The sequence below is a fragment of the Rana temporaria genome, chromosome 1, assembly GCF_905171775.1.
Source record: "Rana temporaria chromosome 1, aRanTem1.1, whole genome shotgun sequence".
NCBI classification, from domain to species: Eukaryota; Metazoa; Chordata; class Amphibia; order Anura; family Ranidae; genus Rana; species Rana temporaria.
The window spans coordinates 489,344,140-489,367,535 of NC_053489.1; the positions used below are offsets into that span (position 1 = coordinate 489,344,140).

Genomic DNA, 23,396 nt, shown 5'->3' on the forward strand with positions numbered 1-23,396 from the left:
GGAGGCTTGCAGGTAAGCACAGCTCTCTGACACACACATACACTTTATACACAGGTCCCACTCAATGCTTTTCCAACACTACAAGGGAGGTCACATCTTATGGGGAATAATACATATAGAGCCATCCTATCTTTATGATATGTGACTAGTTTGCCAGATGCAGTGCATAACTTTAGGCATGTCCCCTGTGACCCCCCAGAAAAAACTTGTGTGTTATAATTAATCGAAATTAGTAGATTAATCGATAAAAAAAAAAACGATGAATCGAACAAGAACATTTTAATCTGTAACAGCCCAAATTTTTATACATATTTAATAACCAGAGTTTTTGTCTCTTTGGACCACTGAGAACGTTGTGCCCCTCCACTCACAACCCCCCCTCCACCCCTGATGCTGTGCCCAGACGTCTACCATCCCTGATGGTACACAGCTTAAAGTGATTGAAAAGTCTTGTTTGTTTTTTTTTAATAATACTTACACTTATTTGCTCTATGCAGTTGGTTTTTCACAGGGAATGCTGGATCCTCCTGTTCTCTGGCCCCTGGAGATCTTGCTGCCTATGCTCAGGCTGTGTCCCATGCTGAGATGGGAGAAAGTGTCTGCCAGCAGTGACTTCTGTCCTCCCTCCTGCCAGCGGGGGACCCCAGTCCTCCCTCCTGCCAGCGGGGGACACCTGTCCTCCCTCCTGCCAGCGGGTGACCCCTGTCCTTTGTCCTGACAGTGGTGACCCCTGTCCTGCCCTGCTGACCTCAGTCTTCTGCCCTTCTGATCCCCAACACACTGCCTTACCAATTCTTGTGCACTTTCCTGATGGCCTTCAATCCTTTGCCCTGCTAACCCCTGTACACTGTCCTAAAAACAAATAGTCCCGGTACACTACCCTAAAAACTGTAAGTAGGCTGACATTGCTAACCTTCCATGCTGAGAATGCTAATTGCCTGGCTGTCATGCTAATGTTTGAGCTTCAAAATTTCCTGACTCACTAACCTGGAATGGATATGGAATAAGGACTTATGTATTTTAAAAACTTTCATTTGCTGCATTTTATAGGTCTCTGACTGAAGCACAGAAGCCAGACACAGTCACGCCACCAGTATCTCCAAAAAGAGACCTAAAAAAATCCCATATTTCTCTAATGACAGGTGAACTTTTTTCTCCTATTTTTATTTATCATCTACCAAAATTTTGAAAATTAGAAAGTTACTTACAATTTGATGGTGGATATCCAAGATTTGAAGGTTGGCCTGGAATTTGCGGTTGGAACTGGTGATGTCCAGTATTTCCATCTGGCATATTGCCATGATGTACTAGAGGCTCAGAAGGTAAACCATTAAAGTTGTTGACTGATGGGGGAGCTGTGTGGAGACCAGGTGCCATGCCCCGAGGCTGAGGGGGATAACTGCCTGGCATAACTGGGCTTGGTGGCATCTGAGAGTTATTTGTAGAAGGAGGACCTGTGAAAAAAAGAGGTGTGAAATTACTAATTCCAACACATTTTTTAAGTCACAGCTATAAATAATACCATAATTAAGATAAATACATTATTTTAAGACTTTTTATGTCTAGAAAGCCAATATATCAACTAATTTTTATTATTAAATCTGACATAAAAAAACACAAGGACGTCCGCATTTAGTAAACATTGCGAAAATAAAACATAAATCATTTAAATAAATGTAAACATTTATCTTTATTGCAGTTATGCAAGTGTTACAAAATCAATAATGTAGCTTGAATTAATATGTAGCTGGATAAGTACCCAAATCTACAGTGCACGATGCTGACAGTCTAAACAGGGGTGTCCAACTTAATTTCATCGTGGCCCGCTCAGCATTATGATTGTCCTCAAAAGGGCCGGTTGTATCTGTAAGATTAGATGTCCCCTCCCCTTACATTAGATGTCAAGGGCCACCCCACCATCAGAAGTTGGGTCCCCCACTCTCCCTTACAGCACAGTGCACCCCCCTTTCCTTATGCTTCTGCTGGGAAGAAGCTGGATGCATTGCTTGAAAACAAAAAGTAAGGGTCTGAAGGAGGACCAATGGAGGGCTGGAGCTCTCCTGCAGCTGCAGAAGAGGTGCGAGGGCCACATGAAATGGCCCGGAGGGCCAGATTCGGCCAGCGGGACTTGTGTTTGATACCTGGGGTCTAAAACTAAGAACATGCTTACAGTAGGGGAGAGCACAGGGATGACCTCACCATTGTGCTGCCACTCTTTTATTGTACAATCCAGGGAGGAAAACCTACTGTATTTTCTTCTTGAAAATGTAAAAAGCCTAAGTTTACTTAAATAAATTGTGATCTATGAATGGAGGAGGCAGGCCTTTCAATCAGCTGCCTGTCCTCCATTCATAGATCGCTGTAGTATGGCTTCTAAGAAAAGAGGAGGGGACGGAAAGGTTGGGCATGGTCAAACACTGTCGATGGGTGCCTGTGGTAGCCTCCTCAGTAATCTTAACCCCTGCCACACTGAATCATTTTGGTGGCGGGAGTGGGGTGATATCAGAGGAGGAAGCTTTCACTCAAACCAGGAAGCAGCAGCACAAGGGACATACCACACTGATTGTAAGTAATGTCACTTGTGCTTATTTGATTTTTTTAACTAACATTGGCAGATGACATTGAGATAAAATAAAACAGAAACAAAAGATTACCATAGCCACCTATTTGCATGTTGTTCAGCTGGTTTGTCATCTGATGGACTGGCGGAGGTGGTGCACTGTTGAACTGTGATGGAGTTTGACCAAAAGGCGAGTAAGAAGGTGAATTGTTGCTGGTATTAGGAGGCCTACTGAACAACGAAGATAGTTAATTACAGAACCACAGACTATGATCCATACAATACAGCAAACATTTGGCTACAACTATACCTTTGCATGTTTGTGGGTGGATTTGGTCCATTATATATATTATTTTGAGGAGGAGGTGGGGAGTTCAGTGGACCAGAAGATCCAAAGGGTCCAACAGGTTTCACCCCTCCTATAAGAAAGCATAAAATATTTAATTGTACTAATATTTACACAGGAACAGAATCTTACATAGCACTCTTGTAGAGTGCATAAAGCAATTTAAACCTGTCCTTACCCCCAAAAATCTTATAACGTAATACCTCCACCAAAGTTAAGAAGTTACACATCAGTACCATCACTTAAATATAGATATATTTTAAATATTGATATGCTAAACCAGGGGTCTCCAAACATACTAAACAAAGAGCCAGTTTATTGTCCTTTAGACTTTAGGGGGTTAGACTGTGGCCACGGGAGTGTAAATGTTCCTAGCATCAGTGGGAGTAAACATCCTACATTTGGTATTCGGGGGAAGAATAGTGCCCCATCGCTGGTATGATTGGGAGAAATAGTGCCTCATTGTTTGTGTCAGTGGAAGAAATGGTGCCCCACTGTTGATGTCAGTTGGCAGAACAGTGTCTTGTATCAGTGGGAGGAACAGTGACCCAAGGGCCAGATAAAGGCAAGCAAAGGGCAACATTCAGCCCCCTGGGCCGCAATTTGGAGGTCAATATGCTAGATCAAGAAATCAGTATTAAAACAGTGTTTTTTATGTTCAAGAATTTTCAGTACTTGCAACCCCAAAAGTAAAAAAAAAATCAATGTGGCACCTGAGCACATGATTAATAAATAGTCCAAAGTCCCATAACAGTGTGTGCTACCACACACATCCAATAATCTCCAAAAAAATATGTGATAAATCAATGTATAGATAAAAAATTGAAAATTGAAATTTTAAAAATATTTCTATGGCTCCAAACACCCTGTCTTCACTCTTCATGCAAAGTGCAAATCCATCACCAGGTGAAGGGCCTGCTCACCTCCATACAATAATTCAACACACTCATCACTTTATTCCCCAGACAGATCTCTCCAGTCCTCCTTAATCAGCAAAAGGCTTCTGTCCCCTCAGCTCACCATGGACTAAGCTCATATGTTATACACGGCATGACTACGGCGTGATGTCACGAGCTCAGCTTCTCCCTCCCAGCTCCAGGGAGGAGCTGAGCTTGTGACGTCACACTGGAGTCGCGCCATTAGAGGTACGAAATTTGAAATGTAGTATTTGGTGTTGTGGAATCACTTTTACAGTGTTTGGCTGTGCATCACCTATTTTGTTATATTTAGCTTATATTTATTCACTTTATTTTGAGTGTACATTAATTGCTCCGATTGTAATCACTATATTCAAATTAATAAAATAAGTTTCAAATAAATAAATTATAAATAACAAAACATAATACACAGAAAAAAATGCCTGGATGCATAGCACAAGTATTATAAAAATTATACATCCAAAAAAAAGAGGCACTTGGTAAGGAGCAACAATTTGCAAAACTAACTTCTCATCCAGCATGTCCAACATTTCGATGGGGTACGGCCCACCTTTGTCAGGAGGTGAAAGGTGCCTTAAGAAATATGGGCTGTGCTCCACCTAAAGGGACTCTCAGTAAATACGTTTTGCAAATTGTGGCTGTTTTTCAAGTCCAGATTGTGAGTGTATGGGGGTATCTATATATCTATACAGTATATATATTGTTTTATATATATACTTTGTATATACTGTGTGTGTGTGTGTGTATATATATATATATATATATATATATATATATATATATATATATATATATAGATATAGAGAGAGAGAGAGAGAGAGAGAGAGAGAGAGAGAGAGAGAGAGAGACAGAGAGAGAGAATTTGTGTTTTGGATGTGAAGTTTTGAAAGCTGGAACCCTGCTTTGTGTACTGCCCTGGCCATGTGCACCTTCCTCGTTTTGCTAGTTTGTGAGTGGCTGCCATTGTTGCTTTTTTGGATTTGGTGCAGCCATACATTAGAAAGCCATCAGCTGCCTTGCCGAGGCAATGTCTGGGCTTCTGGTATGTAGCAGTACCTTTGGAGGAGGGGGATGCCCCCAGATGAGCATGCTCCCTTTTTGTGCATTGCTATATTTGCCCCACAGCTAGGGCCAGATTCACAACCAGCGGGCGCAACTTAACTTTTCCGATTTAAGTTACACCGCCGCAAATTTTCTGCCTAAGTGCCCGATCCACAAAGCACTTAGCTGGAAATTTGCAGCGGTGTAACTTAAATCCGTCCGGCGCAAGGCGGGCCCAATCGAATGGGGCGAGTCCCATTTAAATTAGGCGCGCTCCCGCGCCGGACGTTCTGCGCATGCTCCGTCGGGTAAATTACCCGACGTGCATTGCGCTAACTGACGTCGCACCGACGTCATTTGCTTAGACTTAGTCATTTGCTTAGACGTTAACGTAAATGGCGACCAGCGCCATTCACGGACGTCTTACGCAAACGACGTTGCTGTTTAAATTTCGAGGCGGGAACGGCGGCCATACTTACCATGGCTTAAGACAACTAGGGCTCAGCCCTAGTTTTACGCGGCGTAACTCGACGGAAACAACGTAGATTTAGATCGACGGGCCGTTCGGGGATCGCCGTAAGTCTTAATTTGCATATTCGGCCGGCCTAGAATTGCATCCTTAAGATCCGACAGTGTAATTCAATTACACCTGTCGGATCTTAGGGCTAGCTATGCCTGACTGATTCTATGAATCAGTCGCATAGTTAGAAACAGAGATACGACGGCATATCAGTAGATACGCCGTCGTATCTCGTTTGTGAATCTGGCCCCTAGTTTTTAACTCAGGCAACCCTTTAAAGGGGTGCTTTAGTACAGCAGTGTGGCTACGACATGTACAGTATTTACAAATGTATGAAACAAAAAATCTCTCTCTCTCTATATATATATATATATATACAGGGCTCAAAATTTAAAGTCCTGAGCTACTAGCCAGGCCTCAAGAGATACTCACCACCAGTTGCCCCACCTAATTCATACACTGCCCTGCGCCAAATTGCACCCGTAAACACGCCCTCGTAGATTATCTCATGAAATGACAATGTTTTTATGCAGAATTAAGTTACAAAATTAAATATTACCAACAAAAACTTTAACAAAATGGGACAGGGCACTGGGGGCAGACCAGAGGGACAGGGCACTGGGGGCAGACCAGAGGCACAGGGCACTGGGGGCAGACCAGAGGGACAGGGCACTAGAACTGGGTCTCTTCCCCATTCTCTTGCTGTCTCCTCTGCAACTCCCATCTATCCTCTCTCTCTCTCTCCCATTCATCTCATCATCAGGAGCCTGTGTGTGCGGCTCCACGCTTGCATGTCCCCACTTCCCCCTTTTATTCAGGCTGGCAGAGAGGAGAGGAGCTGCAGCACAGCGGGAGGAAGTACAATCCAGCGCTGAGATCCACACAACTGCACAGCCATTGACACCATAGCACAGCGCACACTGACAGCACACAGCACACATTGAGACCAGTCTGTTCACAGTGCTCAGGCTAAACTGTTGGACACTTACATAGAGCACAAGGAGAAGAAAACTGCACAAACTGGAAGGCTGCCACTCCCGAGCATGCACCTTTCCTCTTCGGCCGCCAATCTCATCGGGACTCTAAGGCCCCGTACACACGATAGAATCCATCCGCAGATAAATCCCAGCAAATGGGTTTCTGCGGATAGATTCTATGGTGTGTACACGCCAGCGGATCTGTTTCCGCGGAGAAATCTCCTCTGGGATGGATTCCAGCAGATCGGATATTTGCTGTGATGCACAACAAATCCATTTGCTGGAATCCATTCCAACGGATGGATCCGCTCGTCTGTACAGACTTACCGGATCCATTCGTCCAAAGGGATTCCCCGCACGCGTCGTAATGATTTGACGCATGCGTGGAATTCCTTATATGACAGCGTCGCGCCCGTCGCCGCGTCATAATAGCGGCGACGGCGCGACACGTCATCGGCAGAGGATTTCAGCGCGGATTTCAATGCGATGGTGTGTACACTCCATCGCATCGAAATCTGCGGAAATCTTTGAGAGGATTTATCCGTGGAAACGGTCCGCTGGACCGTATCCGCGGATAAATTCTCTTGTGTGTATGGGGCCTAAGTGTAGGCACAGATTGGAGGGAGATTGGTCATGCAGCCCTGGCATCACTCGCCCCCAGCTTAAATCCACTCGCCAAATGCTGGTAGGCGAGTGAAAATTTTGAGGGTTGTATATATATATATATATATATATATATATATATATAGATTATTCTGACAGAGCCACTCTTGTAGTCTCCACTTTTCTACTTGAAGTGCATATGGCAGGGTGACAATGCAGGAGAACAGTTGTTGGAAGACAAATGCCACCCTATAAAAGGTAGCACCTGAACAAAGATAACCAGGTATTATTTTAATGAAAAAACTACAGATTTAAAATGACTGAAAACATCTTTTGAAAATTGTAATAATGTGTTGTAACTTATATAAGAATTCATGATTTTGTTTACATCCAATTTAAAGTGGAGTTCCACCCATTTTTTTATGTTTGTCTGTGCTGCATGCCCTAATCTCATAGTGTTCAGAATGGACAATTTTTATTTATTTTGTTGCTTGTAAATACCTTTATTTTGTAGTCCTTCATTACTTCCTCCTCCTTGTTAGCCTAGGCTATTAAGTCACAAGGCTATTCGCAAGGGTTTCTGGGATAGGCATCATGTATCCCAGTAGTCCTTGCAAATAGCCTATTTGCATAGAGAAGGGGCGGCAACTTCCTCTGACACTCCCGTTGCTATGGAAACCTGACTGAAACCTATTACATCGCTTGTGCAGCACTGAGCATGTGCGAGATCTGCAAGGCTGAAATCCAGGAAGTCATACAGTCTGGCTTCATGATGCCCACACTTAAGATGGCCACGGTCTATTTCTAGATTATAAACTAACTAAATGCTCTAACAACCTAACAAAACGGACCTTAGTTTACAGACTAACTTTACTAGACTACAATAAGCTTGTGTATTACAAAGGTATTTATATTTAAAAAGTGAAATTGTGGGTGGAACTCCCCTTTAACAAGCCACTTTTCTACAATTAAAGGAGAAGTATGGCCACAGATTTTTGGCCATACCTTTCATATGGATCACAGGAGTGTGGTTTGTTCTGCACTCCTGCCACACAATTTCAGCCGACAAAAGTCACTCAGCCGATCCAAGCTGAGGAAAGTTCCCAACTCTCCCATCAGGATCCACCCACATGGCTGTATCAGAGGCTGGATCAGCCTCTTAGTCGCGTCACTGGGAGATTGAGCCAGCCGCTCCCACCCCTCCCCATGCCAGTGCTCCAGTGAGCGCTGGAAGGGCGAAGCAGATAGCTGCTGACTGACAGTCACGACTCTCTGCTCAGAGTGGAGGGGAGAACTAATCAATCAGCTGTGTTTGATAGCTCAGTTGTCACTGCAGGGCCGGCGGGGGACAGAAGCAGTTTTGGATCAATGCTATATCGACCTAGGTGAGTATAAGGTTTTTTTTTTTTTAAAATCCATACTTCTCTTTTAAAGTTCATTGGGCCAGATTCACAGCCGAGATACGACGGAGTATCTCAGATACTCCGTCGTATCTCTCAGAGTATCTATGCGACTGATTCATAGAATCAGTTACGCATAGATATCCCTAAGATCCGACAGGTGTAATTGTTTTACACTGTCGGATCTTAGGATGCAATACCGCGGCCGCCGCTGGGGGGAGTTTGCGTCGTAAACCAGCATCGGGTATGCAAATTAGGAGTTACGGCGATCCACGACGGTTTTTCGCGTTCGCTACGTCGCTGCTAGTCTAGTTTCCCGTCGCAAAGTTAGTCGTCGTTTTTGGTGCCCTAACTTTACACAGCACACGTATTGCTGTCTAAAGTATGGCCGTCGTTCCCGCGTCGAAATGTAAAAATTTTTCCTTCTTGCGTAAGACGTCCGGGAATACGGAAGTACGCTACGCACGTCGCCGTTCGAAAAAATGACGTCACTTCGCGCAAAGCACGGCGGGAAATTCAAAAGGGAGCATGCGCAGTAGGTCCGGCGCGGGAGCACGCCTAATGTAAATGGCACACGCCCCTTTGAATTACGCGGGCTTACGCCGGAGGCCACCGGCGTAGGTTTTCATTGCAAGTGCTTTGTGAATCAGGCACGTGCGATGAAAACTTGCGGCGGTGAAACGTATCTACGATACGTTACGCCGCCGCACTTCTACGTGAATCTGGCCCATTGTTCCTAACCTAGAATGTGCACCGATTAAGAGGGTCACACAAGAAAACATCAAAACCATTCATCATTGCATATTTAAATGATACTGACCCATTTGGGGAGGTGGAGAGCCAACGTTTGGACTGGAACAATGTCCATAGGTAGGTGGTATTGGAGAAGGCCCATAGCCTGGAGGATAACCTGCCAAACCAGGCTGATGTTGAGTGAATGGAGGAGTTGCTACATAGCCTTGCTGACTCATTCTGATGACACTTTCATTAGATGTTGTGGGATCTCAGATTACCTGGAAATCAGAAAGGAAAGCCTTTTGTAAACTGTGTACATGGACTACAATGTCTTTGCTCAGTAATCAATCCTATGTAGACATACAGTATAAGGCAGATATTACCATTATGATAAACCAATACTTGAAAGAGCGGAAAGGAGCATAAAAGTAAACAAAGATGTCACCGTTACATCAGTTTCACAATACAGTTTTATGGATGCACTAAATGTTCTCATTCTTCACCCATAAACACACTCATAAACAAGCTCATTATCGGGTAGATTAGTCTCCATTTGTCACAAAGTATTCCATGTATGAACCTCGGGTCATTAGTGGCTACTGAATGTCTCTTTGGAATGATTATTAACCACTTGTTTACTGGGCCTTTATACCCCCTTTCTGCCCTGGCAATTTTCAGCACTCTCACACTTTGAATGACAATTAAGGGTTCATGCAGCATATGACATTTGTATCATTTCTTTTCACACAAATATGTTTTTTTTTGGTGGTATTTAATCTCAATGTTTTTACATGTTTTTGCTAAACAAACAAAAAAAGACTGAAAATGTGGAAAAAAACAAAACAAATAGTTTTTCATATTTTGTTATAATATTTGCAAACAAGTAATTTTTCTCCTTCACTGACGTGCACTGATGAGGCTGCGTTAATGGGCACTGATAGGCTCTGATGAGGCGGCACTGGTGGGAACTGATCAGGAGGCACTGATGGGCACTTATCAGGAGGCACTGATGATGATGAGTCACTGACTGGCAGCACTAATGGGCACTGATAGGTGGCACTGGTGGGCACTGATAGGTGGAATTGGTGGGCGCTGATAGATGGCACTGATTGGCAGCACATTTTGGGCGCTAAGGGGACCGATATCCCACTACTTCCTCTAACAGAAGCCGCTGCTTTTTCTTCCTTCACGCTGACAGCACAAAGCAAAAGAAAGACGAGAACTGGCATCTGTTTATTTCCGTGATCAGCTGTTATTGGCTGACAGCTGATCACGTGGTAAAGGGCCTGCTGTGATTGGTCCTTTACCCAATCTATGATCAGCTGAGTCTCAGCGAGACTCAAAAACGGGAGGACGCTCCCGAACATTTAAGCCCTCGCTGTAGCCGTTTTTTGGCTATGGCGCGGGCAGCAAGTGGTTAAAGGAGAAATAGGGAGAAAGCTCTTTTGGACTTACTTCTCCTGTAGGTCACAGGAGTGCACTTTTTTCTGCACTCCTGTGACCCATATTCAACCGACAGCGGGCTAATGTCTACTGTCGGCTAATATCACTCAGCTGGTCCAGAGATCCCGACTCAGATCCACCCAGATGCCTGGACCAGTAGCTGGTTCAGCCTCTTATTGCACCGCTGAGAGTCTGAGACAGCCGTTCTCGCTCCAACCCCCTCCACAGCTCAGCGCTCCAGGTAGCACTCGAGGTGCAGAGTAGAGAGCTGGCTCTGTCTTCGCTAAAGACCCAAGAACTGAGCGACCAGCAGTCATTAATCGCTCGGTTCTCGGTCTTAGAACCGGTGGAGGACTAATACAGCATCAGATCTATGCTGTATCCACCTAGGTTTGTTTTTTAAAAACCACATACTGTTCTTTTAAACCATAAAAAAGAATTGCACAAAGTGTATGTATAGGCAAAAGCCATTGGCTCCCGCTGTTGTCAATCAAATCCAATGACGCGGGTGCCAGGGGGCTGGGGCTGAGTCCATAGCCACCGAGTGTATGACAAAGGAGCGCGCCCGCGAGGTGACCCCTTCGAGAGCAGGTTCTCTATTTTTCCCAGGCAGTTTTACTGTCGGGAAAAGTGCTAGGGAGCATATACACGTACACGGCCGGGATTCCCAGGCCAAATGCTCTCCTGGCAGTTTTCCTGTCGGGAAAAGTGCTAGGGAGCATATACACGGCCGGGATTCCCAGGCCAAATGCTCTCCGGGCAGTTTTCCTGTCAGGAAAAGTGCTAGGGAGCATATACACGCCCGGGATTCCCAGGCCAAATGCTCTCCGGGCAGTTTTCCTGTCAGGAAAAGTGCTAGGGAGCATATACACGGCCGGGATTCCCAGGCCAAATGCTCTCCGGGCAGTTTTCCTGTCAGGAAAAGTGCTAGGGAGCATATACACGGCCGGGATTCCCAGGCCAAATGCTCTCCGGGCAGTTTTCCTGTCAGGAAAAGTGCTAGGGAGCATATACACGCCCGGGATTCCCATGCCAAATGCTCGTGTGTACGAGGCTGAAGAGAAAAATATGGCTTCTAATCAGTTACTCTTACATTACTGGTATATTACATGTCAAAAGATAAAAATAATAAACGTGGTAAAATAACCTGTGTTTTTTCAGTCACTTATAGGTAAAATCCAATAATAACATAACCAAAATGTTTTAGAGAATGTTTCTATCAAAAAGGACTCCAGGGCATCTTTGTATTCTTTTTAAATACAAAAGAGTATTTTATTTCTTGTCTAGAATATCGACTATAACTTTCAGTTAGAGATATTTTCTAACAATTCCCTCACACAGTGATAGCGCTGACTGAACAGCTGTACGATGCTGTATTCTCCATGCTTTGTTTACCATGAAGGAAGGGGAGGGCAATGTGTGCTCTACGTGGCAGAAGCTTGAGCTTTGGACACTACAGCACTGCTTGCTTTCCAAGTCTAACCCAGACTCAGTGTGATCACGCTAATGTCAAAAAAGAGGATGATGCAGATTGTGACACATGAGAAGGAGGTGGTGGCCTCGTACTGATGAATCACAAGTACCAGAGTCAGCTTTCCAAGTGCAATCGTAGACATCACAATGCTTCAAAGCAGTGGAAAGTGACAATACTGACATTGTTGTCATGTAGCAGACTAGGTTCCTGTTACACATGCAACATTTAAAAGTTACTGGAAGGTAGTGTACTGTACATGCTTAGAAACAGTACTGGCAGCAGATGAAGAAGTGGTCAATTTCGTCCCCTGGCCTTCACATTAATTGCTTCATCTGATAGTATAAGGCCCCTTTCAGACGAACAGCTGTTTTGCTGCAGCTAAAAGCATGTTTATGTTTTGCTGGAATTCAAGACTCCAGGCACAGCGATTAGCTGTATTTGTACAGTGCTTTTAGCTGAGGTTGCGTTTAGCCGCGGCACGATATTGAACGGGGATCCGACTTGGATCCCTGCCAATACCAAGCACTGCGTTTGGTATGAATATTGAGGGGGAACTCCACGCCAAATTTCAAATAAAAAAACGGCATGGTTTCCCCCTACAGGAGCATACCAGGCCCTTGGATCTGCTATGGATTTTAAGGAGACACCCCGTACGCCGAAAAAACGGCGTGGGGTTCCCCCCAAAATCCATACCAGACCCGTATCTGAGCAGCAGCCCGGCCGGTCAGGAAAGGGGTGGGGACGAGCGAGCGCCCCCCCTCCTTAACCGTGCCAGGTCGCATGCCCTCAACATGGGGGGTAGGTGCTTTAGGGCAGGGGGGCGCCCTGTGGTCCCCCCACCCCAAAGCACCTGTCCCCATGTTGATGAGGACAGGGCCTCTTCTCGACAACCCTGGCCGTTGGTTGTCGGGGTCTGCGGGAGGGGAGCTTATCGGAATCCGGGAGCCTCCTTTAATAAGGGGGCCCCCTTATTAGCAGATCCAAGGGCCTGGTATGCTCCTGTAGGGGGAACCCATGTCGGTTTTTTATTTGAAATTTGGCGTGGAGTTCCTCCTCAAGATTCATACCAAACACAGCTGACACAGTGTAATGCGGTTACCTGCGGTTATGTGCGGATAGCTGCGGAATTTCGCAGCTGGGACGCAGTGAGATCTATTTTTTCTATCCGCACAAAACCGTAGTCTGTGAATGATGTCATAGGAAAGCATTGTGTGCTTCTAGCTGTGGTAAAATCCGCAGCTAAAAGCATCATTCTATCTGTCCGTGTGAAAGGGGCCTAAAGCCTCATGCTAACTACGCAGTTTACAGCTTACAGGATGTCCCTCAACTGATGTTTATACTGTGCAAGATTTTCTAACAACCTCTTTAGTAGTTAAAAACCTACATCCAATTACAGGGTCAAATGCTGACAAAATTGCCCGTAAAGCTCAGCCCAACCAAGGTGATATTTCAATTGTAGGTATTATCTGTGGTTTGGCTTTACCAAACACGTTTTATGTTTCATGGACATTTCAGCGATGAGCTCTTCCTCTCAAAATGTCTGTCTCTTCTTCCACCCACTATAAAGCCTGAGTCATTCTACTAAAATAGAGGCGTTCCCGGAGTCAGTGGGATTGCTCATACTGGTGCTGCAGTAGTGCAGGCCTGGGAATTTCAGAGCAGAGATCTCAACAGCAGAGCAAAATCTAAAGAACCTTGACTGACCAATGGGCCACAACTTGTGGCTCTGATTGCAAAACTCACTGGACCTGACATTGCTGTACAAACTGAGCATTGTACTAAAACAGAAGTGTAAGCTTGCTATTTTAAAGTAGAATAGAATGTAAAAGTAATTTTTTCCCCCATTTTGGATAAAGTAAAGAAGGGGGGTATAATCCCTGTCAGGCTTCTGTGCCATCTGTGCACCATTTAGGAGATTTAGCTTCACTTCCTGTCCCATAGGTACAACAGGAAGAGAGAATATTCCTCCAAAGTGAGGGAACTCACTGGTTGTCACCAGGGTAACCAGAATTAGTGTCCACATTGGAAGATTTCCTCTCCAATCCTCTTTTGGTAATCAATCAAAATTTGGGGTTTTCGGTCACTTTTAGTGAGAATGGTTTTCAGGACAAACAGAGGATACATCTCTCTAAGGGGGACAGAGACAGCAGTAAAAACCTGTGAGGAGTTATAATCCCTCTTGCCTCCCATGCACCCAATCAGACACAGATCAGTCTGACCGGCTTCGTTACTGGCCGCTGGTGGCCAGGTAAACAAAGGAGCGGAACCGGAAGTGACGAACTACTCATCGCTTCCGGTTTCCGGGGTTAGAGAGAGGGGAATGACGTCAGTTCCTCTCTCTCTGTACAGGGCAGCCATCTCTGCCGGCCGCATTTCTCCCGGGCACCACGATGGGACCAGAGAGCCTGGGAGAGGCGGCAGCGGGAGGGGGGTGGGATCCCCTTCCGCCACCCGCAAAAGTGATTGAGTGGCCAATTAGTCACTCAGATTACTTCTGCAAAAAAGAGAATCGCCCGGTGAAAACATTGATACCGGGATGATGCCTGTAGGTGCAGGCATCATCCCGGTATAACCACTGAAACCCAAGGATGTCCATGTATGTACCTTGGGCATCGAGTGGTTAAGGTGAAAAACTTTAAAGGTTTACAATCACTTTAAAGGCAGAAGTTTTTTTTATCTTAATGCATTTTATGCATTAAGATAAAAAACCTTCTGTGTGCAGCAGCCCCCATAATACTTACCTGTGCCCCATCCCGATCCAGTGATGTTAAACAAGAGCATCGGCTGTCCGGGACTCTCCCTTCCGATTGGCTGAGAAACAGCAGCGGGCACCACTGGCTCCCACTGCTTTCAATCAAAGTCACTGAGCCAATGAGGAGAGAAAGGGGACGGAGCTGAGCCGCATCACTGTGCCTGAATGGACACACAGAGCTGTGGTTTGGGTGCCCCCATTGCCAACTGCTGGCTGTGGGGGCACACGGCAGGAGGGAGGGGCCAGGAGCAGCAAAGAGGGACCTGAGAAGATAAGGACCTGGGCTGCTCTGTGCAAAACCAACTGCATAGAGAAGGCAAGTATAACATGTTTGTAATTTTTAAACAAAAAGACTTTGAAGCACTTTCATTAAAGTAAAATTACTGAAGACCATATGCTAAAGGGATCCAAAGGTACAAGAGCAGAGCAGATATACATCTTTTTTTTCCCCCACATACAGCACATTTTAAAACAATAATGGACTACAGTGGAACCTTGGTTTAAGAGTAACTTGGTTTGAGAGCAACTTTTTTTTTTTTTAATTCTGACTCGCAGTGTTGACTCACAAGATGAGCAGAATTCAAGCTAAATAGGCCTGCAGTACCTCATTTGGCCTGAGGTACGGGGGCGCAGAAGCCGAGCAGAGACGAAAATAGGCCTGCAGTACCTCATTTGGCCTGAGGTACGGGGACGCAAGAGCCATGAAAAGCTGAACATTGGCCTGAATTACCTCATTTGGCTTGAGGTACGGGGGCGCAGGAGCCATGAAAAGCTGAACATTGGCCTGAATTACCTCATTTGGCTTGAGGTACGGGGGCGCAGGAGCCATGAAAAGCTGAACATTGGCCTGAATTACCTCATTTGGCTTGAGGTACGGGGACGCAGGAGCCATGAAAAGCTGAACATTGGCCTGAATTACCTCATTTGGCCTGAGGTAAGGGGGCGCAGGAGCCATGAAAAGCTGAACATTGGCCTGAATTACCTCATTTGGCCTGAGGTACGGGGACGCAGGAGCCATGAAAAGCTGAACATTGGCCTGAATTACCTCATTTGGTCTGAGGTACGGGGACGCAGGTGCCATGAAAAGCTGAACATTGGCCTGAATTACCTCATTTGGCCTGAGGTACGGGGGCGCAGGAAACGAGCCAAAGTGTCCTCGGGCCTTTTTTGGCACTCTCTGGCGCCCCCCACCTCTGGCCGCATTCGGTATTGCATCCCATTAAAGTCAATGCGGAACAAATTATTTTCGTTTCCATTGACTTTAATGGGAAAACTGGCTTTGATATGCGAGTACTTTGGATTACGAGCATACTCTTGGAACGGATTATGCTCGTAATCCGAGGTTCAACTGTATTCTAAAAACTATAAGCATGAAAACAAAAACTGGCTTGACAATGGAAAGGCAGAACATTTGTCATAAAACAAATAGAAATTCGTTTTACAACTGTGCAGTAGTTTTACAACACGGAGCATTATCTAGTCCAGTGTTTCCCAACTCCAGTCCTCAAGGCACACCAACAGGTCATGTTTTCAGGCTTTCCATTTTTTTGCACAGGTGATTTGATCAGTTTCACTGCCTTAGTAATTACCACAGCCGTTTCATCTGAGGGAAATCCTGAAAACATGACCTGTTGGTGTGCCTTGAGGACTGGAGTTGGGAAACACTGATCTAGTCTATAGCGCTTTGTGTTGTGTAGGTAATAATAAAAGTACAGGAGAATATACGCTGAATATACATCAATAAAAATCTTCAAATAGACATCAATAAGTCATAGGTTTAGCAAGCACATAACTAATGCATAGGAGGGAGACTCTATAAGGGTAAGACAAGCATGGCATGTAAAGGTCACATTTCTAGGCCATTGTTATGGAAAGAGAATTATAAGATGTATCCTTATCTGACAGGCAGTGTGCCATGACCGCTCATGCTAATCATAAACAAAAAGTTTTGCAGCGGGCGGAACACGCTTTGAATTAGCTAGAGATCCTCCCGATGAAAAGCAACTTGATGAGCGAGTAATCTTAAAGATGAGTCACAGATTGTTCCAGTGCTTAGAGACCCAAAACAAAGACATTCTCTTTAAAGTGTGAAAACGAATCTAAGAATGTTAACACAAGTATGTATAGGACAATGCTGATTTTAAACGCTGTTTTTGGAGAAAAAAAATCCCCAGGTACAATCGTATCCATTCCATTTGAGGTCGCCTAAACTGGAGAACTGCTGCAAGCAACTGACGCTTGTGGATATATAATACAGGCTAGTAAAGCGTCAAATGAATGATTCGCATTGCTACAGCACCAACATGTGGTACATTAAAATGGTTGTAAAGCCTCACATATACCCAGTGAAGTGACTGGCCGCAGGTGATACACAGAGATGAAACACAATTTCTACATCAGTTGTACCTGTTTATCTATAGCCGGCTTTCCCCTACATCCATTCAAAGAGCAGAATTTACACAGGGGGCCAGATTCTCAGCAGAGTTACGACGGTGTATCTCAGGAAACACCGTCATATCTCTGTTTTTTTCCCCGGGTATCTATGCGAGTGATTCCTAGAATAATTTTCGCATAGATACGGCCAAGATCCGACAGGTGTAAGTGACTTACACTGTCGGATCTTAAATATAATTCGCTAGGTGGCGTTTACGTTCAGGTCTCATTTGTTTATGCAAATGAGCCTGATACGCCGATTCCCGAACGAATTCGCGTCGCGTAGCTGTCGTTTGCGTAAGGTTACCCCTGCTATATGAGGGGTAACCTTACGCCAGTCCGCCTTATGCCATGTTAAGTATGGCGTCGGGTCCGCGTCGTCTTTTCCCGTCGGGTACGTCGTTTTCCTAAGTCGTTCTTGAATACGACTTTACGTCAATGACGCACACGCGTCGAGAACTGGAGCATGCGCACTGGGCTATTTTAAGCCCGGCTCATGCGCAGTTCGATCGGCACGGGGGTGCGCTTAATTTAAATACAAGCCGCCCCCTTTGAATTACGCTGGGATACGCCGGGCCTTTTACACTACGGAGCAAGTGTTTGGGGAATACAGCACTTGCTCCTGTAAGTTGGGACGGCGTAGTGTAAATAGCTTACGCGACCCCGCCGCAGGATCTTAGAGAATCTGGCCCAGGATCTCTAAGAGCTGGATTAATATATGGGCTATTTGAGCTACAGCTCCAGGCGTCTTCCGTAACATAGGCCCAGCCCAATGGTGTGAGTGAGTCACTAATGCTGCTCTGTGTGCAGTGTACACATGATTGATATATGTAAATTGGGGCGGCATTGACATGTAAATTGTTAGAGCATTCATAGGTATGTCCAGGGGCAGACTGACAACTCATGGGGCCCCCGAGCAATAGGAGATTATGGGGCCCCCTGGCAATAGGAGATTATGGGGTCCCCAGGCAATAGAAGATGATGGGGCCCTCGGGCAATAGGAGATTATGGGGCCCCCAGGCAATAGGAGATTATGGGGCCCCCAGCAATAGGAGGTTATGGGGCCCCCGGGAAATAGGAGATTATGGGGCCCCCTGGCAATAGAAGATTATGGGGCCCCCCAGGCAATAGGAGATTATGGGGCCCCCAAAGGCAATAGGAGATTATGAGGCCCCCCAGGCAATAGGAGATTATGGGGTCCCTGGGCAATAGGAGATGATGGGGCCCCCGGGCAATAGAAGATGATGGGGCCCCCGGGCAATAGGAGATTATGGAGTCCCCAGGCAATAGATTATGAGGCCACACAGTACTGTATACACACATACAGTAAACATACACAGTATACACACACAGACACACAATATACACACACAGTATTACATACACACACACAGTATACATACACACACTGAGAAGGTACTGGAGAGGCGGGACAGCTATAATCTTGGGATTTTTGGACCAAAAGTGGATGCGCTTAATCCGGCCCTGGCTGAGAGCTGATTGGAGGGAAGGGACATGCCCCCCTTCACACAGCACACAGGAACAGAGGCTGTCAATCAGCTGGAGGTCACTTCCCTGTCACCAACTTTATTTTGGAGTCAGGAAAATTGGTCAGAAGTGAGACAGCAGACAGAAATGACACTCAGTGCTCTAGATTAAGACAAGTACACACTATAGAGGGATATGCTTTGTTCATATTTCATATCAGAGGTTTACAACCACTTTAAGCTTTTGTTTTCCAATACTCCAACAAATGTTGGGCAATAATGCAGGTGATGAGTAGGGGTTCCCATTCATGATGTCACCTACCAGTGCCCATCAATGCCAACAATACATGGCTGAAAAGGTCTTCTCAAACGTTGGAAAAGCAGTGCCCTACTATCAGACGATGTTGGGCTTTTGGCATGGCATGTACAGTAACTTATTAGGCGGAGCATGTACAGTGCAGCCAGGAAGACGCGGGCATATTTTATGTTAATGCCAACCATGGTCACACATCCTCTATCTGTGGTGTAGAGTTGCATACATTTAGGTTAACTAGACAAAAACCCAACAATGAGCTTTGTGTGTGCAACTAAGTGATGAGGCTGTGACTGAATTCCTCCATAGTGGAGCTCCCAACAAAGACAGATGTGTGACAAGCAATTTACCTCATTGTTGTAGCCAAATTTATTGTGCAGAGCAATTCATGAGACTTGCTGGATAAATGTGTTCCTCACTGCTAGGATTGTAGTGGAGCTAAAGAACAATGTGTCTGTCATGTTATAACAAACATTCATTGCCTCAAGCTGTGCATGTCTGATCCGCCTATGCCTACACAGTCCATGTGGAGATCCCTGTGCAGAGGTATTCTGAAGCAGTAAGGACTTACATTGGAAAACTTGAGTCTGACAGTCATTCCTTTGCCAAAGAGTCACTGAATCTGGGCACTGAGACTGGCAGTTAGCGAATACAAAGTCACTGTTGGTGCAGACTAGACACAATAACAAAATGCAGATTTTGTTACTGAATGCACTAGAACAGGGGTTGGCAACCCATTGGTCGTGATTTACCGGCCGATGGCAGGAAGGTTATGGTTAGATTGCCAAACCTGGACAGGAGGGGCAGCAGGGCCAACCCTCACTGGAATCGACCCCCTGCATTTTCCTTCTGTGGCAGCTGAAAGGCAGCTTCTCCTCCTCTCGGCTTTACTGACACCGTCCACTGCTCTACTGACACTGTCCTCACACCGTCCACTGCCCTACTGACACTGTCCTCACACCGTCCACTGCCCTACTGACACTGTCCTCACACCGTCCACTGCCCTACGGACACTGTCCTCACACCGTCCACTGCTCTACGGACACTGTCCTCACACCGTCCACTGCCCTACGGACACTGTCCTCACACCGTTCACTGCTCTACGGACACTGTCCTCACACCGTCCACTGCCCTACGGACACTGTGCTCACACCGTCCACTGCCCTACTGACACTGTCCTCACACCGTCCACTGCCCTACTGACACTGTCCTCACACCGTCCACTGCCCTACGGACACTGTCCTCACACCGTTCACTGCTCTACGGACACTGTCCTCACACCGTCCACTGCCCTACGGACACTGTGCTCACACCGTCCACTGCCCTACTGACACTGTCCTCACACCGTTCACTGCCCTACGGACACTGTCCTCACACCGTCCACTGCCCTACTGACACTGTCCTCACACCGTCCACTGCCCTACTGACACTGTCCTCACACCGTCCACTGCCCTACGGACACTGTCCTCACACCATTCACTGCCCTTCTGACACTGTCCTCACACCGTCCACTGCCCTTCTGACACTGTCCTCACACCGTCCACTGCCCTACGGACAATGTCCTCACACCGTTCACTGCTCTACGGACACTGTCCTCACACCGTTCACTGCCCTACGGACACTGTCCTCACACCGTCCACTGCCCTACTGACACTGTCCTCACACTGTTCACTGCCCTACGGACACTGTCCTCACACCGTCCACTGCCCTACGGACACTGTGCTCACACCGTCCACTGCCCTACTGACACTGTCCTCACACCGTCCACTGCCCTACTGACACTGTCCTCACACCGTCCACTGCCCTACTGACACTGTCCTCACACCGTCCACTGCCCTACGGACACTGTCCTCACACCGTTCACTGCTCTACGGACACTGTCCTCACACCATCTACTGCCCTACGGACACTGTCCTCACACCGTCCACTGCCCTACTGACACTGTCCTCACACCGTTCACTGCCCTACGGACACTGTCCTCACACCGTCCACTGCCCTACGGACACTGTCCTCACACCGTCCACTGCCCTACTGACACTGTCCTCACACCGTCCACTGCCCTACTGACACTGTCTTCACACCGTCCACTACCCTACTGACACTGTCCTCACACCGTCCACTGCCCCTACGGACACTGTCCTCACACCGTCCACTGCCCTACTGACACTGTCCTCACACCGTCCACTGCCCTACTGACACTATCCTTACACCGTCCACTGCCCTACTGACACTGTCCTCACACCGTCCACTGCCCTACTGACACTGTCCTCACACCGTCCACTGCCCTACTGACACTGTCCTCACACCGTCCACTACCCTACTGACACTGTCCTCACACCGTCCACTGCCCTACGGACACTGTCCTCACACCGTCCACTGCCCTACTGACACTGTCCTCACACCGTCCACTGCCCTACGGACACTGTGTTTAACACGGTCCACTGCTCTATTGACACTGTCCTCACACCGTCCACTGCCCTACGAACACTGTCCTTACACTGTCCACTGCCCTACGGACACTGTGCTCACACCGGCCACTGCTCTACTGACACGGTCCTCACACCGTCCACTGCCCTACGGACACTGTCCTCACACCGTCCACTGCCCTACGGACACTGTCCTCACACCGGCCACTGCTCTACTGACACTGTCCTCACACCGTCCACTGTTCTACTGACACTGTCCTCACACCGTCCACTGCCCTACTGACACTGTCCACATACCGTCCACTGCCCTACGGACACTGTCCTCACACCGTCCACTGCCCTACAGACACTGTCCTCACACCGGCCACTGCTCTACTGACACTGTCCTCACACTGGCCACTGCTCTACTGACACTGTCCTCATACCATCCACTGCTCTACTGACACTGTCCTCACACCGTCCACTGTTCTACTGACACTGTCCTCACACCGTCCACTGCCCTACTGACACTGTCCTCACACCGTCCACTGCCCTACGGACACTGTCCTCACACCAGCCACTGCCCTACGGACACTGTCCTCACACCGTCCACTGCCCTACAGACACTGTCCTCACACCAGCCACTGCTCTACTGACACTGTCCTCATACCATCCACTGCTCTACTGACACTGTCCTCACACCGTCCACTGTTCTACTGACACTGTCCTCACACCGTCCACTGCCCTACTGACACTGTCCACATACCGTCCACTGCTCTACTGACACTGTCCTCATACCATGTCACCCCACTGGTGTGGTAAACTAGGGTATTGGTCCAAGCTGTTTCAGGTATATAGGTATAACCAGTTCTTAGCCTCCCTGGGATGTTTATCTCAGAATATATAAGTAAAAGTCATCCAGATCAGACAAATTTAGGATCCAGAAGGATCCATTAGGATATTTGTCCAGTTCACAAAATAAATGGATTAGGGCCTCTTTTATGTGCTATTAAAGCTTTCCTAAGGATGCAGTGAGGCTGCATTCACACTACAGCGTTTTTAATTGAGGACAGATTTGCATTTGCCACAGATCTTCCTGCGATTTGACAACATTGTTTTACCGCGCAACAATCGTGGCCAACCCGCACCGTGATTTGAGGTGTCATTCAAATGAATGGCATTTCTAATGCAAGTCCCGCGTTTTGTCATTCACACCTCAGTGCTGTCAAATCACGGGCAGATCCGTGACAAATCTGCCCGCGTTTCAAAATGCTGTAGTGTGAATGCAGCCTGAGAGTTAGACTCCATGCACACTAGTGTTTTTTTTTGTGCTTTAGGAAGCTAAATAGTGTTATCCTATGTGTTCATGCACACTACTTTATGCTATTAGTGTTTTTGAGCTGCAGTGTCTAAGAGCAGAAAAAAAATATGTTTTTGGTAGAGTTTCCTGGAACGTTTTTTCAGCAGAAATGCTCCTAAACGCTACTAATTGCTCCTAAATGCTACTAATAGCGTTTTTTTGAGCTTTTGTTATCCTTTTACTGCAAAATTGCCAATTAAATGGCTACTGCTCCTAAACGCTCTTAAAACGCTACTACAAAAAGTTATTACCAGCGCTTTGTTATACAGTGATTTTCCAGCTTTTTTTTTTTTTTTTTTTAGCTATAATAAAAAAACGCTGGAAAAAAAAAAAAACACTGGATAAAAAATGTGTGCATGAAGCCAAAATGTCTACATACAGTACATGGCATTAAAGAAAGTCCTGCCTACCCTGCTTTAAATTCACAGTTTCAAGCAAACCTGTCAAGTGTAAAACATGGAGGTTTCCATTGCCGACTATAAAACGCTTCTAAAGATGCCCATCTTCCATACTGACCCCTTTTGAGACATAAAACCAAAGAAATCTGAAGCCAATGGATCAGCTAGGTAACTAGCTTTATCAAAAGCTAATCAATAATGGAAATTTCTA

General features: G+C 46.4%; 1 protein-coding gene across 3 annotated transcripts in view; it reads right to left on the reverse strand.

The window, feature by feature from the left end:
* SEC24D (SEC24 homolog D, COPII coat complex component) overlaps positions 1–23,396 on the reverse strand; it is a 164,864-nt gene that overhangs the window by 116,487 nt on the left and 24,981 nt on the right. Inside the window, exons 2-5 of one of the 3 annotated variants that reach the window (XM_040330135.1) lie at positions 9,206–9,398; positions 2,871–2,979; positions 2,655–2,788; positions 1,209–1,454 (exon numbers count right to left, since the gene is read on the reverse strand). In XM_040330135.1, the coding sequence (XP_040186069.1) occupies positions 1,209–1,454; positions 2,655–2,788; positions 2,871–2,979; positions 9,206–9,356 (640 nt within the window). In that variant the 5' untranslated portion in view covers positions 9,357–9,398. Of the gene's footprint in view, positions 1–1,208; positions 1,455–2,654; positions 2,792–2,870; positions 2,980–9,205; positions 9,399–23,396 lie in introns of all 3 variants that reach the window. The other 2 variants (XM_040330144.1, XM_040330127.1) reach the window with 2 other exon arrangements.